The sequence below is a fragment of the Biomphalaria glabrata genome, chromosome 6 (assembly GCF_947242115.1).
Source record: "Biomphalaria glabrata chromosome 6, xgBioGlab47.1, whole genome shotgun sequence".
Classification (NCBI taxonomy): domain Eukaryota; kingdom Metazoa; phylum Mollusca; class Gastropoda; family Planorbidae; genus Biomphalaria; species Biomphalaria glabrata.
The window spans coordinates 32,921,240-32,937,612 of record NC_074716.1 but is presented as its reverse complement, the minus strand read 5'-3'; the positions used below and the strand labels follow the sequence as shown (position 1 = coordinate 32,937,612).

At 36.3% G+C, this 16,373-nt stretch overlaps 2 protein-coding genes across 5 annotated transcripts in view; one reads left to right on the top strand and one right to left on the bottom strand.

Annotated features, from left to right (window-relative positions):
* Positions 1 to 66: 66 nt before the first annotated feature.
* LOC106057892 (general transcription factor IIE subunit 1-like) lies at positions 67 to 10,027 on the bottom strand. Of its 4 annotated transcripts, none has more exons than XM_013215236.2 (8): positions 9,910 to 10,027; positions 6,843 to 7,200; positions 6,191 to 6,301; positions 5,405 to 5,594; positions 4,883 to 5,049; positions 4,035 to 4,251; positions 2,911 to 3,067; positions 67 to 1,916 (listed from the first exon to the last, which is right to left on the bottom strand). In XM_013215236.2, the coding sequence occupies exons 2-8, from the start codon at positions 7,019 to 7,021 to the stop codon at positions 1,741 to 1,743; spliced, it is 1,197 nt and encodes a 398-aa protein (XP_013070690.2). In that variant the 5' UTR covers positions 7,022 to 7,200; positions 9,910 to 10,027; the 3' UTR covers positions 67 to 1,740. The 4 variants fall into 4 exon arrangements, with proteins under 4 accessions (XP_013070690.2, XP_013070689.2, XP_055887772.1 ...); XM_013215235.2 differs by lacking the exon at positions 9,910 to 10,027 and adding an exon at positions 9,708 to 9,799; XM_056031797.1 differs by lacking the exon at positions 9,910 to 10,027 and adding an exon at positions 9,468 to 9,666.
* A 412-nt stretch (positions 10,028 to 10,439) lies between these two features.
* LOC106069430 (uncharacterized) overlaps positions 10,440 to 16,373 on the top strand; it is a 36,444-nt gene continuing 30,510 nt past the window's right edge. Inside the window, exon 1 of the mRNA XM_056031800.1 lies at positions 10,440 to 10,465. Coding sequence (XP_055887775.1) covers positions 10,455 to 10,465 — 11 coding nt within the window. The 5' untranslated portion in view covers positions 10,440 to 10,454. The remainder of the gene's footprint in view (positions 10,466 to 16,373) is intronic.

The following is a 16,373-nucleotide window of genomic DNA, read 5'->3' as shown; positions in this document are numbered from 1 at the left end:
TCTGCCAAACTGATCTAAAAATTCACTCAGTAATTTTCTTATCAAATAATTCAAATAAGTACAAGAGACCAATCAAATGCATTTATTAACAACATTACAAGACAATCAGACATCAAACAACATTTGATCATTCAACATAAACATAACTATACATAGATCAGTGAAAGTTTCCAAGACTTGTGTACAACTTGAACTTTACAAACGACAAAATTTGAAGTTGACTTAATATAGTAGAGTCACTATTGCGGAGCAGGCATGATTGCGGAACAGCTCGTTGAAATTAGTTAAAATCTACTTTATTTTGAAATTTTCTGCTAAACTACTGTACCGTGTTCCGCAATTGTGACTTCTTAAAAAATCCTGTTCCATAATTGTGACTGACCATATCTCAGTCGATTTGACTGTAAAATTTAAAAATCTGTTGAAAAACTAAACAATGCATCTATTTTTATCGGAAAATGGTTGGGCAATGCCTAGATACTTTTAGTTTTTCCATAGGTCTAACCATTATGGAGCAAAAAATTGAAAACTAAAAGTAGCTGCAAACTGTTCAGCAATAGTCACTCTACTTTACATAGATCAGTGAAAGTTTCCAAGACTTCTGTACAACTTGAACTTTACCAATGACAAATTGTTAAGTTGGCTAAATACAGAGATCAATGTTGGAACAAAAATTCAACACATAAAATTTTTCGGAAGCTTCAGCTGAATGTATCATTTGGAACTTGTGGGCAACAAAGTTTTCATTATTTGACACAAGTCAAAGCGGCTTTGGAAAAGACCAAAAGTTTCAAAGAAAAAATATTAACAGATATTAAATGCTATGAGTTTCATGTAACTATACCAGAAAGAATGAACAAGTATCCATATACTTTCCACAAAACTTTTATGAAAGTTTTTTTTTAACTTCATGTTAGAGAAATTTATATTTCTACTTCTAAGTGTTTCCAATGCCAAAAATATACTAAGTCACATTTATGTTGATGTAGTAACTCAACAAATTTGAGTGCCTAAGAAATTAAGGAAAAAACAAATTCTTAATGAAAGGGTGAGGTAAAACATAGAATGAAACCAAACACTCTTTATAGGGTATTTCAAGAATGTAAACCCAATATCATTATTATCTATAATCATCACTGTAATGAACTAAATTGTTTTTACTGGAATTTACTTCCACTGGTCTATCTGGTCTTCAGGACTTTACTGTACCATATTCACTTGTGTACAATATCAGTCAAGCTCAACCATAAGAGCATATTATCAGGCGTAGTCTTTATAAATAACAAAGTCAAAGTCTTCACATGTCAATAAGTAGTACATGGTTACCTTCCCTCTTACACAATCATTAAGGATTATCTTTTCAGTCAGCACACACACAGCAATGCTGATGATAATGCTGGCCATTTCTTGAGCATATAATGAGCTACAAGAGAATATAGACTTCCAACAAGTTTCAAAGTTTTTCACTTATAAAATAAAACATTCCAACTGTCCCATCAAAGTTAAAGTTGCAATTGTTCTTTATACCTCCATTGAAGGAAAAGTTTTTAAAAAAATATCAACAATACTTTGAACATTTGTCATGTACAAAACATGAGCACTAGCTCCCTGAGACAAAGTATCTTGATAAAGTTTAGTAAGGGACATCCAGAAATATGAATGTAGAACTTGTAAAAAAGGTTACCAAGAAATGCTGAGGTCACCCTTAGATAAATGAGGTCATAGTCAAAGCCAATGGAATCAGTCGTACATGTTCTCATACAGCTGCTGCCCTATCCTGATATACTCCTCCTTCTCCAAGGGTGTCATGGCGGCTACCATCTCTGAGGTGACACTATTGTAAGGCACACGACTAGATCCAATACTGACCATTGGCCCACCATCCTCCTCATCCTCACTATCCATTTCTTCCACATCTGTTAAGAAAATAAAGAAAAAAAATTTCTGGGGGGGGGTTTTTGTGAATACTTATAAACTCCAAGAACTCATGTAGAAAATTGTCATTACAATAAAAAAAAAAGCTGATATTCAAAGTAGAAAACATTTTTCCAATTAAAGAACTGTCACCATCGATGAGGAATCATAGTGAAATAGAGTAGATACAGGTAGAAGATTTCATTAAACTATGACAGCCCAAGACTAACATTGTGATGGTTGGCTGAAACAGATTACTATGAAAATTGACATTAAACATTTCTAGCTACTAGCAAAAAGTTGTAAAAAATATTAATTAATCTGATTTCCAGCATTTCATTGACTATCTTGATTTCAATGAAATAAATTTTCAATATTTAATGTTTTCTAGAAGAGACAAAATTAATTTCCCATAAATTTGTATTTTAAGTTATAACCATGTTTTTATCTATTTCCACTTTTTTATTTCTCACAAACTACTGCCTTAGGCTTGAGTTACAGAGCAGCAAAAATTGTTGACATCTGGTCATTATCCTAATTAGTTTCAAGAGCAAAAATAGAAAAGAAAAAAAAATCCAACTCTTATAAATTTCTCATTCTTTTCTAACTTTGTACACAATTGCTATCTTATCTTATATAATACAGACGTTACTTCAAAAAAGAAGATGATTACGTCCTACGCGTCATGCATTTAGTCATGCATATTAACCAATGACTTAAATTCTGCCAAGTCACTGGTTTTCCTGGCTCGCTCAGGCAACCCATTCCATGCTCTAATAGCACTAGGATCAGATTAGGCATTCTCCTAACTTTACCTTTCTCTCCAGCCCAAAAGAAACAACTCAATAATAAAAGTGTAGATATGAATATAAAATATACACCTTAAATATGAATATATAGACAACCAATAGTGAATATAAATTTTAAAAAATAAATCCAGTCATACAAGAAACAGTGAAAAACGCAAACTAAAAAAAAAAAAAGTTGTTACATTACCATCTGCATTTTTCAGCTCCTCATTATCTGATTCTCCACTAGAGTCTGGGATGTTGAAACGTGAAGGGCCTGCCTTGGGCTCATGCACCAATAATGTCTGTAGAATATCATCTGCCCCAACATTTTTTCCTCGTTTTTCTGGTTCTGATATTTTTAGCTAAAGTAACAATGAAAATGATCATTTGTCTTGAAACAACATTAAACTAATTCAACAAAACTACTTGAGTACAATACAATCAAGTCAATTGAGCTGTCATCCTACCTACATTTCTCTATGCCTCAGAAATGTGGACAGTGTACAGAAAACATGCAAGGAACTGAACCACTTCCTCATGACATGTCTAAGAAAAATACTGAATGGCAAATGGCAAGACAAAATACCAGATACTGAAGTCCTTCGAAGAGCTGGTGTGCAAAGCATTCACACAATCCTGATGCAGTCCCAGCTGGGATGTGCAGGACATGTCTGCAGAATGGAAGACCACTGCATTCCTAAACGATTCTGTATGGCCAACTAAGCGAAGGTAAGCGCTCGCAAGGTGGTCAAAGAAAGCGCTCCAGGGACACCCTCAAAGTTTCTCTGAAGGCGTTCAGCATAAACCCAGCCACATGGGAGACAGAGGCACATGACAGAGCATCATGGCGTCGCACTGTGAAAACTGGCGCACAGGTTGCTGAGGAAAAGAGAGCAACGCTGGCAGAAGAAAAATGCCAGAGAAGAAAAGCAAGGCCAATGACACTAGCTCCAGCTGGAATAACCTGCCCAGTGTGCAGCCGAACATTCCGGGCTCACACAGGACTCACCAGCCACATGAGGAGGCACAAAACCCCAGTGCAAAGTCCTCAGCCCCCTGGATGACAAAGTGGTCATCATCGAACCACGATGGACGAACTATATATAACAATCAAAGGGAAAAAAAAAATTGACAAACATTACAGCATATATCAATGTAAAGTTAGAAAGCCAAAATCTAAGTTATAACAAGTAGCTTCATCTTTGCCAATATCAGGTAGCTGGATCTTTAAAAATAACCAACAGTCTACTTCCTTAACCAAAAATTTATTATAGTTCTTTTATGTAGCTACAATGCACTTAACAAATATAAAAGATGATGTTGCCTAACCTCCATGGCAGATGAATCCAAAGCTGAACTTCCATCAATGGTGCTTTTAGTCATCCAAATGGGCTGGTCTTTCTTCTCCACCTTGGTGGAGTTTTCATTATCCATTGTAATTGTCACTCTGTTTTCACTATAACCAAACTCAATGTTGCGAGTGGAGTCACCGCTCCATACAGTCTTGTCAGCATCCACTTGCTTCTGTGTTGTAGGCGCATTGCGACTGTGAACAAAAAAAAAAAAAACACAATCAGATTTTGAATAACTTCCTAGTCTTATTTCAATGAAATGTCCTTTAGAATTGAGTCATGAATAGAGAAGTACAACAGGAAGAAACAAAACTGTCTAAGGTTTATTAAGAGAAAAGTAAAAGTTAAACAAAAAAATACAACAGACTTTAAAGAATTAATACAGTATAATAGAATACAGCTACACTGCATGGATCCATTGAGGTATTAATTAGCATAAACAATTAGGTATGACAAATATTGTAAACAAAATGAGTTGGGGAGAGAAGCTCTATACAAAAAGTTTCACCACTTTTTTTGTCTCTATTATTTCAGTTTTACAAAATTCCTTACAATCAAGTTGTCAATATCAAACAGAAATGAGAACATTCTTTTTTTTTTATAATCTCAAAATCCAGACTTGTTCTGACCACAGCGAAGTGGAGGGTGTTTCTTGAGAATAATTCTTCCAATAACTGAGACAACTCTAGCATGACTATGGCAGTTGAAAGAGAACTATCAGAAAAACTTGCCCTCAATACTTGTATCAAGAGGAATAACTGATGGATGACCTGAAAGCTGACAAGAAAAGTAAGCAAAAGAATGAAGTCAATCAAATCAACCTACCTGATAAGTTTCTTCATGTCCGTTGGTTCAGGTTCTAGCACTTCTGGTGCCAACCTAACATCCTCGCACACACGTAGCAGGTCATAAATAGGTTGTATCTGCTCATTGAAGCGTGCAAGTAATGTGCGGGCATCCTGTGTGGGCACTGAGCTTTCATCTTCAACAACCTCGAAAGTAAAGAAAGAATTTTAAAAAGTGAATAATGTAGAACCAGTTCTGATCATGGGAAATAAAGTCAATTCAACAGATGGATGTCATGAGAACTGCTCAGCAGAACACAGTGTCTTGTACCAACAGTTCAACATAATTTGGAAAAGGTGATAAAAGATCTAATTGTTTTTCTTTCATCCTTTATCATAAACTAATAAATAATATGTTTTTTGAACAAATTAATATCAGCTATTTTTAATTGTAAATATTTACAATATTTATATTTATTGATATTTATATCTCAAGTTCTAGAAGTTACAGTTATCCAAAAATGACAATGATAAAGTAGAAAGTTTTAAGAAAAGTTATTACTGTAGTTTGGCAGTATGTACAGACTAACTCCCCTGTTGATGGATCCAGCAATTCCCCTACTTCATAATCAGTGTAAGCCTTCAGACATTGGGGACACTTGAAAGATGATCGGCTTGTATTGTCACGTTCATCCATTTCAATCTTACGACGCATGTGATCCAACTTGTATTTCACAACATTGACAAAAACACTAACAAAATACAAAGTCAAGGCTGGATTAAGTTACACATGAAATTATATGTAATCTATAATGATGACCATCTGGTACACTATGTCTATTCTATACAGTAAGACAACAATAAACAAATAGAAAATTTCTCAATTTAGAAACATCTGTGATGACATAATGATTGGCAGAGAAAGGAGATATTTCCAAATGAAATATTATGCATTTAGTGTATTTCTAACTAAATTACAATTTAAAAGAAAACTGAATAAAATTATTATTAAAATTAAAAATAATGTAAAAATGTGTAGGCCATGTTAATAGTTTATAACAAAACTCAAGTTTATAGTAAACCTTAATTCTAAATATTTGTCTTTTAATTCATTAAGCTGATGTAAGTTTTTTTTTACTTCCATGTTGATTCATAGGTAATTATCACACATTAAATGGTATTAATGTTTGCAGATTTTTTGAGACTTCACTGGTTCTATAGCACAATACAATCTAGTATTCTACATTTTTTTTCAATAAATTACTCTAACCCAATGATTAAACAGAATACACATTCACTATCAAGAATGACTATAAAGCTTCCCCATCTTCCCTATTACTTTGTGTACCTGTAATTAATGAAATAAAAAGTGTGTCTTGTTGTGCGACCTTCTTCGTCTGTTTCAACCCTCATACGTGTCTTCAAGAACTTGTCAATCTTTAGCATATTCAAAATGGATCTGGCAATAATGAATAAATTAAGAAAGTAATATTAAAGTGATAAGTATCATTGTATTTTAGAACACATATTTCTAGCATTACAAGAGAGCAGAACAACAGATAAGTTGTTGTTTTTAAATCCACTTCAGTCGAATGAAATACATTCAGAAAATTATGGTTAATATTTTATGACCTGCTATTTAGATGCATTGCATTTTTGAAACAAGTACCATTATTTCTAAAGTTCTGAATCATTTTCAGTGCCATCAACAGTTTTAATATCAAGCATTTCTCTGAAACTTTCTTGAACAATTCAAACAAGGACAAAGTAAAATCAATGAAATCTGTAACTCAAACTTTAAATGATCTAAAACATCTGGACACTTAGACATTAAACAACCTTCACTTCTTTTTTAGACTCTGCTTTAACTTGAACCTTTTCTTAGTAAGCTGTGATCCATATACTCCCCACCCCCCCCAGTAAAAATACTAAGAAACTATTTTCCAATGCACCCATAATGTGAAACCCTAATTCACTAACAGTTATCAAATTTATCATACCTTAAATGTTTCCTCTCAAACTTGAGCAGCTCTGCAAGATCATCTTCCTTTACACAAGGATGTCTGACTAGCATATCAATCACAACAGTATGCTCTTGTGCATAAAATCCTCGAACAATCAATCGTACTAATCTTTTCAATTCTTCAGGTACACTTGTTAGTGGAGCGTCTAGATCCATTTTATTATCCAACAATTTGTTGATTTTGTCAAATTTTAATCAAATGTTAACATCATAAAAACTTTGCCTCAAAGCAAAGTAAACATTACTGAAGACTTGATGCTCAGAACTTCTGCCCTATTTCCAGGTTTTAAGTAAAATTTGACTAATAAGTGAAAAGTCAAAGTTTGTCTCATTCACTATAAAAAAAAAAAAATAGCGAAACAAAAACAAGAGTTAATTCAAAAACAACATGTATGTATCTGTTTCAAACAAATATATATATACGTTGAAGGAGTGTCAATTACAGTAAAACCAAGTACGTCACAATGACAAGAGACAATCAAACATATAAAAATTAAAGGCCACAAATTCAAGAAAACATTAACAAACTAGAACAGACACAAAATAGAGCAGTGAGATTCATAACAAACGAATATTCACATTTGACTAGAGTAACACCTTTAGTAAAATCACTAAATTTAGAAAGCCTTCAGGATAGAAGACTTAAAAGTAAAGTAGCAATTATACAAAAACACTGAACCATAATCTTCAAATACAAAAAAAACAAAATTTAATAAAATACTCATAAAGACACAAAGATAAAGGCACATTCCTCGTTCCATATGCTAGGACAAATCTGTACAAAAGCTCCTTCTTCCCTAGCACTATTAGAGCATGGAATGGGTTGCCTGAGCTAGCCAGGAAAACTAGTGACTTTGCGGAGTTTGACTAAATGCATGACGCGCATAGGATGTAATCATCTTCTTTTATGAAGTAACGTCTGTATCATATAAGATAAGAAGAAAAATGTCCAAACTTTCAAATACCTAATAAGTACAATTGATTTAAAAAATGACCTACTAACAGAAATAAAGGAAAGAATAGCAAGAGGCAACAAAGCATTGTATAGCACACATCATTTACTTAGGAGCAAAACAATTATCAAGGAAAACCATTGAAACCAAATATCTTCTAAATACTTGGGAGCAAAAATTCTTGGCGCTATACAAGATGAAACAAGGTGGAGGACATGCACTAACCATAAGATATCAATTATATGAAGACCAACCGATAGTGACAAATAAAAAAGAACATACTACGTTGGGCAGGTCATCTTGAAAGAATGACAAAGAAGAGAGGAGCAAAAATTGTATACAGGCAAATACCAAAAGGCAGACCCTGAATATGATGGATTGATGATATGGAGGTAGATCTACAACAGCATGGGGTTTCGCCATGGAGACAAAAGGCCCAGGAAAGATCTGAATGAAAGGATGTGTTGAAGCAGGCCAGAGCCGTCCATGTGCTGTAACACCACTGGAATGGATAGATGGATGTTGAAGGAGTTTGCCTAAACTAGACATTCTACTAGTCTATATACTAGAGATCTAGTCTATATAGTTGCAGCATTACACAGTAAATGCATAATAATCTAGATTAATAGATCTAAATATAGACTACTAGGTCAACCTTAGACAATCTATTCCACATTTAGTCACATTTACATTGCTCTAAAATATGTTATTTTATATAATGCATACAATTAAAATGTCTTTATGATTTGTTAATTAACAAAGAGCTTTCCAGCTATTTAGAGCCCAAAGAGAGCATGGAATGGATTGCCTGAATCAGCCAGGAAAACCAATGACTTCACTTTCATCTATCCTTAGTTTGTTTCTAATCCAATATTAGACCATTGGAGCACCACACTAGTCCACACAGGATAATATGTTAACAGAACAGTCTCCTCTATTCCAGTCTTTTGCTATGACTATGACTAGAATTTCTTTCAATGCCAGGCCTGTCCATTCTTTGATGTTGTCTTCCCATTGCTTAGCTGAGTTTAAATCTCTAATTAACATTAACATGCACGATTAGATTAAAACATGGGTCATAAAGGTCATGGTTACATAGATCTAATTACTTTTGAATAAATTAATTAAATGTGTGAGTGAAAAAATGGATAAGATTAAGATTGCATATTATTATTATTCATATTGCCTTAAATTAAATTTAAGTTTAAATTACACTTTTAACCTTAAGTTTAATTAATGACTTTAATAATAAAATTAAAAATATGACTAAATTTTTCTAAAATAACTAGATCTAAATTGTCTAAGTCTAAATATCATAAATATTAATTGTGCTTATTACAATATTACTATTACCTTAAAACTAAACTAAATGCTCCCACCCGACTAGTGACGAGTGACTCTAGTCTCTACTACTCTAGCTAGACTCTAAATCTAATCTCTAGTCTAAAATTTAGATTCTAAGTCTAGCTAGCCTAGCCTAGACTACTCTACTACTCTAGTTATATCTATACCTACACTACACTCTAGATCTAGAATAATCTAGATTCTAGACAATCTAGATCTAGATTATATCTAGAGTCTAGACTTAGAGTTAGAGTGTCTAAAATCTAAATTGACTAAATTAACTAAATTTAAAAATTAAGTTTCACCGATCTAATGATCTATCATCTAGATCTAGAAATCTAGTAATATATTAGTCTAATTAGATCTAGATTAGTAGCACTAGCTGATCACTAGCGACTAGCTTGACTAGGTCCTAGGTGACTACGCTAGTATTAGATTCTAGATATATAGAATCTAGATTTTAGATATAGATCTACAATCTACAATAATAGAATAATAGATCTAACTAATAGACAATATATTGAATATAGATGATCTAAATCTACCTTTCTTTCACGTTTTTTGTAACGTATGGCAAAGCAGTTAGAAAATAATAACTAGATGTCTAGATACTACAGCTATTCACCCGTATGATGTGTAAGGCGTATATATAACATGCCTACTACCAAAAATTAACAAGAATAAAAAAAAAAAAAAAAGTTTATTTACAAAGATAGTCTGCGTTACTAGTATTGATCTATTTTGTACCTTAATTTTTAGCGCCCTCGAAAAGGGAATAGCCGCTATTAGTTTTGTGTCCGACCGTCCGTCCCGTTTAGATCTCGTAAACTAATGAAATCCGACATCATGATATTTTAGACCTTTCAAAGTTCGGATGCGAAGGCTACATTTATATTTTCCGAAAGTGAAAAAATTAATTTTTAAAATCAACTATGCATGATTATGTATATATAACTACACAATTTTCAACTATTCACTATTAATAGTAAAAGAAAAAAAAAAACAATGGAGATTATTTAGTAAGGGAGATGACTATCTACCATATTTTCAGCACATTTATGCAAATTGTTTTAGATCCTTTGACAAAAAATTAATTGCTTAGAATTTTTATTACTATTTTTATTTCCTCTTCATCTTCTTCCTGGTACTTCCATGATGGAAGATCTTTGCGAGCCCTGAGGATCTTATGATATGGCCATAGAGTTTGAGTTTACGTTTTTTTAACAGTGGTTAGCAGGTCATCATGGCGTCCAATTGCTGTATTAATCCTGTATTTAATCTTTTCCTTCGTGATGCGGGCTTTGTAAGTAACACATAGGATTTAACTATCATAACTTTAAGTTCATTAAATACATATAAACTAGTCGACCCACGGCGTAGCATACGCCGTTATTTTGCAGGCCGGCCTTAGGCCAATGCAACCTATGCGACCGCAGTGGGCCCCGCACTATCAAAGGACCCGCGCTAATTCTAGGTGCAAATTATTAAATTAAACCATTTTATAATTTTTAACAGAATTACCGCATCCTCCTGATTTACCAGGAGCTCCTTGAAATCTCCTGAAAGTGCAAAAGATACGATAAAGTCCTGGAAATCTCCGGAAATTATTAAAATCTTTTGAAAACTCAAAAAAAAAAATCTCCTGAAATATATAGACAAAAATTGACATTTTGGGGTGCCATTCAATATGGAAAACGCCAATCCTACGCTCGCTGAGTAAAAACGGCATTATGCATTCGAGACTAAAACTACGTGGGGTACAAATAAAAAAAAAGAGTGATCTTTCCATGACTTCTTGGTCACAGCGGTTAAGTCCGGCCCTGCTATTTTGTGACGGGTGAATACTACTAGTTCTCCCCCCCCCCCCCCTTTTTTTTTTCCTGGCGTAACTCTAGTTCGTCCGACTTGCAGAAATAAAAGAGTGATCTTTCCTTTACGTGGTGTCCAAACTCTTGAGCCATGAAGAGAATTATATACACAGATATTAACTATGTAATAATAATAACATTTATAAAGCTCCGTATCCTGTGGTATCAAGTCGTTAGTCGAACTAACACTACAACAGATCGGCAACACTTACGACACAAGCACGTCTCTTCCTTCCTTTCTGTATCGTCGGAGATAGGGGTGTAGTTGTTGGTAGTTTATAGTTCATAGTTTCTGATATTCTTTCTGTAAATAATGAAACCTAGACTGCCTTTTTACCTGCCTGAGCGGACCACAATTTTGAGTTTGTGTTTTCACTCAAACTGTCTTTGTAACCTTGTTAACTCTAAGACTCTATAGATATTTTTAAGAGTAGCACATTTGAAAGTCAAATCATTGATTTTTTTTTTTAAATTAATAGTCATTTATATCTATATCTTTTTTCTTAAACTTTTCCGGTCGAATGTCCCACTGGGTGTGACATTTTTTTATCCTGTTCTGGTCGAATGTCCCACCCAGTGGGCCATAATAATTTGGCTCGAATTTAAGTTAAATATCAAACTTTTTGTTCCACTTCCTGATTCTTAAATTTTAAATTACTATTTTATAAAGCAGAAAGTAAATGATAATCGTGAAATTATTCTAAAAAATAAATAAAATAGCTTGACCAAGATCTTTTTTTCACAGCATCAAAGGCGGTGCGGAAGGGGGGCAACAGGGGGGGGGGTCTGACCAGAGACTAAAAAAAATTCCAATATTTCATAGCTAACTTTTCAAACAGAAAGACTAAAGACTGCATTGTTTGCAGTAACAGAAAAACACCATGCAGAGGGTGCAAGTCAGTATTCTAGTGTGAAACTTACTCTCAGTTGGTCAGTTACGTCACCTGGAGTGCACCCTCGGGAGTGATTCAAAAAGTACCATCCACAAATAAATTTTCAAAACTAAACATTCGGACATCATGTTTGGAACATTTTTCGTTGTTATAAATAAAATATTTAAAAAAAAACAACAACTGGATGTTTTGTTTGTTTGTAAAATGTTTTACATGTTTTGGATGTTCCTTCAGAGTTGAAGATAATTACTTCCTAGTCCAAACCTCCCGCAGGACGACAGGAGATGGGATCGGGCAGGGTTTGAACCCGGGACCATAGATAAATCTGAACGACAGTCCAGCGTGCAAACCGCACGACCAGGCAGCCAGTCTGTTTTATTTTATTTTTCTAATTTCTTGTAAAATACTATGAATCAGCTAGAATGTAATTCAGACCTGGCTGCAAACTCCTCAAAAAAAAAAAAGACTGGTAAGGGTTAATCCTTTTGACTCACAGATCAACACTACTTCGCCATCGGATCCTGTTCTGCGCAATTCCCCTCAGTAAGGTGACCATATATTTGGTGAACGAAAGCGGGACAAAATGTGTATCATGAGACGTAAAAAGATCAAGACTAGATATTGTTTTGAACAACTTGACGCCATTGCAATACATCAAAATGTACACGCACAGACAATTTACGCACACTATGTACACACAAACAATTCTTAAACTTTCTTAAAGTTTTTCTGTGCGATCCATCTGAAAGCGTTAAATTATCAAACAGGACGCTTCTCTCTCTGAGATACTCAGCACATTGTAGTGTTGGATAAGTTTACGATTGTCGCTTCTATAATCTATATCCCTTTTTCTAACCAACTCGCGTCATCCAAGATAATAAGTCGCATGCATACTTCTTTGGGAAGAACATTTTTAGCGGCCCCTGAAAGGGGAAAAGAAGCTATTAGTTTTGTGTGGCATGTCTGTCCGTCCGTCCCGTTTAGATCTCACAAACTAGAAAAGATAGTTGATTTGATTTTGATTTTTGATTTGAGGCACATCGGCACAATTTAGGCCATGTCGTGCCTGCAGTCCCTTAAGGATCCCTCTCTCTCTAAACAACAAGGGCCAGATTCTATACAGTCATATCATTATAATCAAGGTCTATTCACACTTAAAATAGTAAAAGTAGTAAAAATTTAAATATTTGGTAAAAATCTAATGTAAATAGTGCATGTTCACAAATTCATAATTCAGATCTTCGTAGATAGCCCCACTTCCCGGATAAAGCCCAGTACCTTCCCAGGGTCGACATTATCAAATAGTGTATTTAAATTAGTGACTCTAAAATATTTCACCCTGACATCCTGGTATCTGGGGCAATCAACGAGGATATGTTCCACGGTGAGGCGAGAGTCACAGTACTCACAAAGTGGGGGCTCCTCTCTCTTCAGTACAAAAGAGTGCGTGATGTAGGTGTGGCCAATCCTAAGTCTGGACATGGTCGTGCTACCACGCCTTGTCAGACCCTTAGATGTGGGCCGCCACCTGACATCCGCCACAATCTGCCTGAGTTTACTGTGAGTCTCAGCCTCCCATCGGTTCTGCCACTCTCGATAGGTGGCAGAGGCAATACTTTGTCTCAGGTCCGAGTAGGGAATTTGGGTTCCTGACACCGCATGATTTAGGGCTCTCTTTGCTTCTCTGTCTGCGGCTTCGTTTCCCTCAATGCCAACATGGGAGGGGACCCAGATGAAGGTGACATCCCTACGGTCGGCTGTTATTAGGTCCAACAGCTTCAGGCTCTTATGTACCAATGGGATGTCAGTCTTCATCCGCCCCAAAGCTTGCAATGCAGATTTGGAGTCGGAGCAGATTATAAATTTCCTCCTTTCTGATGCTTTTACGGCCATAAGTGCAAGCAATATTGCGTGCAATTCGGCCGTAAAGATGGAGCAGCCATCGGGGAGTCTACGGGAGATTGTTTTGTTCCGAAAGGAGCAGGCACACGCGACCTTTCCCTCCATTTTGGATCCGTCTGTGTGGATGGTGCCACAATTTCCGTAGCTCTCCTGCAGTTCCCTAAAGTGGACTTGTAGTATGCTTGGGTCTGTATTTTCTTTTTTGAAATTGAGGAGGGGTAAATTTAATTTGGGTTTATTCATTAGCCAATGAGGGTTCTGAGGGGTTTCTATTTTAGAGATTTGGTCAATGGGTGGGGTTAAATTTTGGGTGGGTTCTCTCATTCGAAGGCCCAACGGCTGTATGACGTTAGGCCTTCGATTGTATAATTCTACCTCTGTGGGGTTAAATATGGAGTCAAAAGCAGGGTTCGTGGGGTTGGATTTTAGCTTGACTATATACTGCATTGCAAGCTTTTTCATTCTTATATCCATGGGGAGTTCTCCAGCCTCCACATGGAGACTTGGGATAGGTGATGTACGAAACGCGCCGAGACAGAGACGCAGGGCAGCATTTTGTATTGGTTCGAGTATTTTTAGGTACGACTTCCTTGCTGCTCCATATATTATGGATCCGTAGTCTAGCTTAGATCGAATTAGACTCCGATAGAGCAGCAGCAAGGTATCTCTGTCAGCTCCCCAGTCCGTATGGCTGAGTACTCTTAGTATGTTTAATGACTTTTGGCATTTCTTCTTAAATTCCTTAATGTGGGGGAGAAAATTAAATTTGGAATCTAAGGTGAGGCCTAAAAATTTTGTAGTTTTCACGACAGGGATCTTCTTTTTGTGTATAAATAGTTCAGGGTCTGGGTGGAGTCCCCTTAGATTACAAAAATGCATACTAACTGTTTTGGAGTCTGAGAATTTGAAACCATTATAGTTTGCCCAACCCTGAATTTTGTTTAAACATAACTGTAATTTTCTTTCTAAGGTGTTCATGTTTTTCCCATAAGTGAGAATGACAAAGTCATCAACATACAAAGAGCACTCTATGCCAGGGGACAGCGCATTTATGATGCTATTTATTTTAATGTTGAACAGGGTGACTGACAGAATGCTGCCCTGGGGTACACCCATTTCCTGGTCATGAGTGTCAGAAGCGGAGTTGCCCACTCGAACCTGAAATTTTCGATCTTTCAGGAATTCCTCCACAAAACGGGGGAGGTGTCCCTTAAGCCCCATAAGCGCCAGGTCACGTAGAATGCCATGTTTCCAGGTTGTGTCATAGGCCTTTTCTATATCGAAGAATACAGCTACTAGATGTTCTCTTCTGAGTAATGCATTTCTAATATAAGCTACCAGCCTTACCAGGTGGTCAGTTGTTGTCCGCCCCTGCCGGAATCCGCACTGGTAGTTTGAGATCACTTTATTCCTTTCCAGGTACCAGACCAGCCTACTGTTAATCATTCTTTCCATGGTTTTGCAGATGCAGCTTGTTAGTGCTATTGGTCGATAGTTAGCTGGGTCAGAGCCGTCTCCTCCCGGTTTAGGTATCGGTATAACTGTGGCTTTCCTCCAGCTGTTTGGGAAAGCGCCTGTTTGCCACACACAGTTATAGACCCCTAGCAGGACTGCCAATGAGGGTTCGGGAAGGTGCTTGAGGAACTGGTAATGGATTTCGTCTTCTCCAGGCGCTGTGTCATGTGACTTGTCCAGCGATTCCCTCAGTTCCTCAAGCGAGAACGGTTTGTTGTAGTCTTCATTGTTCTCTGACCTGAAATCAATGGGGTGTCTTTCCTCCCTGGTTTTGACTTTTTGGAACTCTGGCGTGTAGTGTGCAGTGGATGATTTTTCAGCTATTTCTCTGGGGGACGTGACAGTTCGTCCTTGGTTTTTCAGATGCCCTATTGCATTTGATTCTTTCCCTTTGATTCGCCTTACTGCCTTCCAAACCGCTCTAGCAGAAGTTTTGGCATCCAGACTGCCGACAAAACTTCTCCAGGAATTCCTTTTGGCTGACCGTATGGTTTGTCTAGCCTTTGCTCTAGCTATCCTGAATAGCTTTAGGTTTTTCTGGGAAGGATTCTTTATAAATGCAGCCAGTCGTTTTTTCCTATCGCCAATAGCACTTTTGCAAGCTGTATCAAACCATGGTTTGCTAGGCCGTTTTGGGTTTGCAGAGGTTAGGGGTACAACTTTCCTGGCTATACTTAGTAGCTTGCTAGCAAAGGTATCAGCTGGGTTCTGTTCATCGAGGATATTTTCTGTGATATCCTCGGAGCATCTTTTTTGGAATTGTTCCCAATCGGCCTTATTCAGTTTCCACCGCTGAGGTCGTCCTAATGAAGGGAGGTTGTTAGTAATGATGATTGGGAAGTGATCACTTCCCCGTAGATCATTGCTAACTGACCATTTAAAGTCGTCCAGAAGTCCGGGGACGCATACGGTGAGGTCAATGCATGTGAGTGATCCAGTTCCTGGGTGCAAGTAGGTCGGTGATGCATCATTAAGTATGCATAAATCATGTTGGAGGAAGATATCCTCCAGCATACGACCTCTTGTGTCGGTA

Coding starts and splice junctions, on each gene's coding strand:
- LOC106057892 (XM_013215236.2), bottom strand. CDS start 7,021: ATGGATCTAGACGCTCCACTAACAAGTGTACCTGAAGAATTGAAAAGA. Junction 6,302..6,842: donor TTTGAGAGGAAACATTTAAG/GTATGATAAATT, acceptor CATTATTGCCAG/ATCCATTTTGAATATGCTAA. Junction 4,252..4,882: donor GACATGAAGAAACTTATCAG/GTAGGTTGATTT, acceptor TTTTGTTCACAG/TCGCAATGCGCCTACAACAC.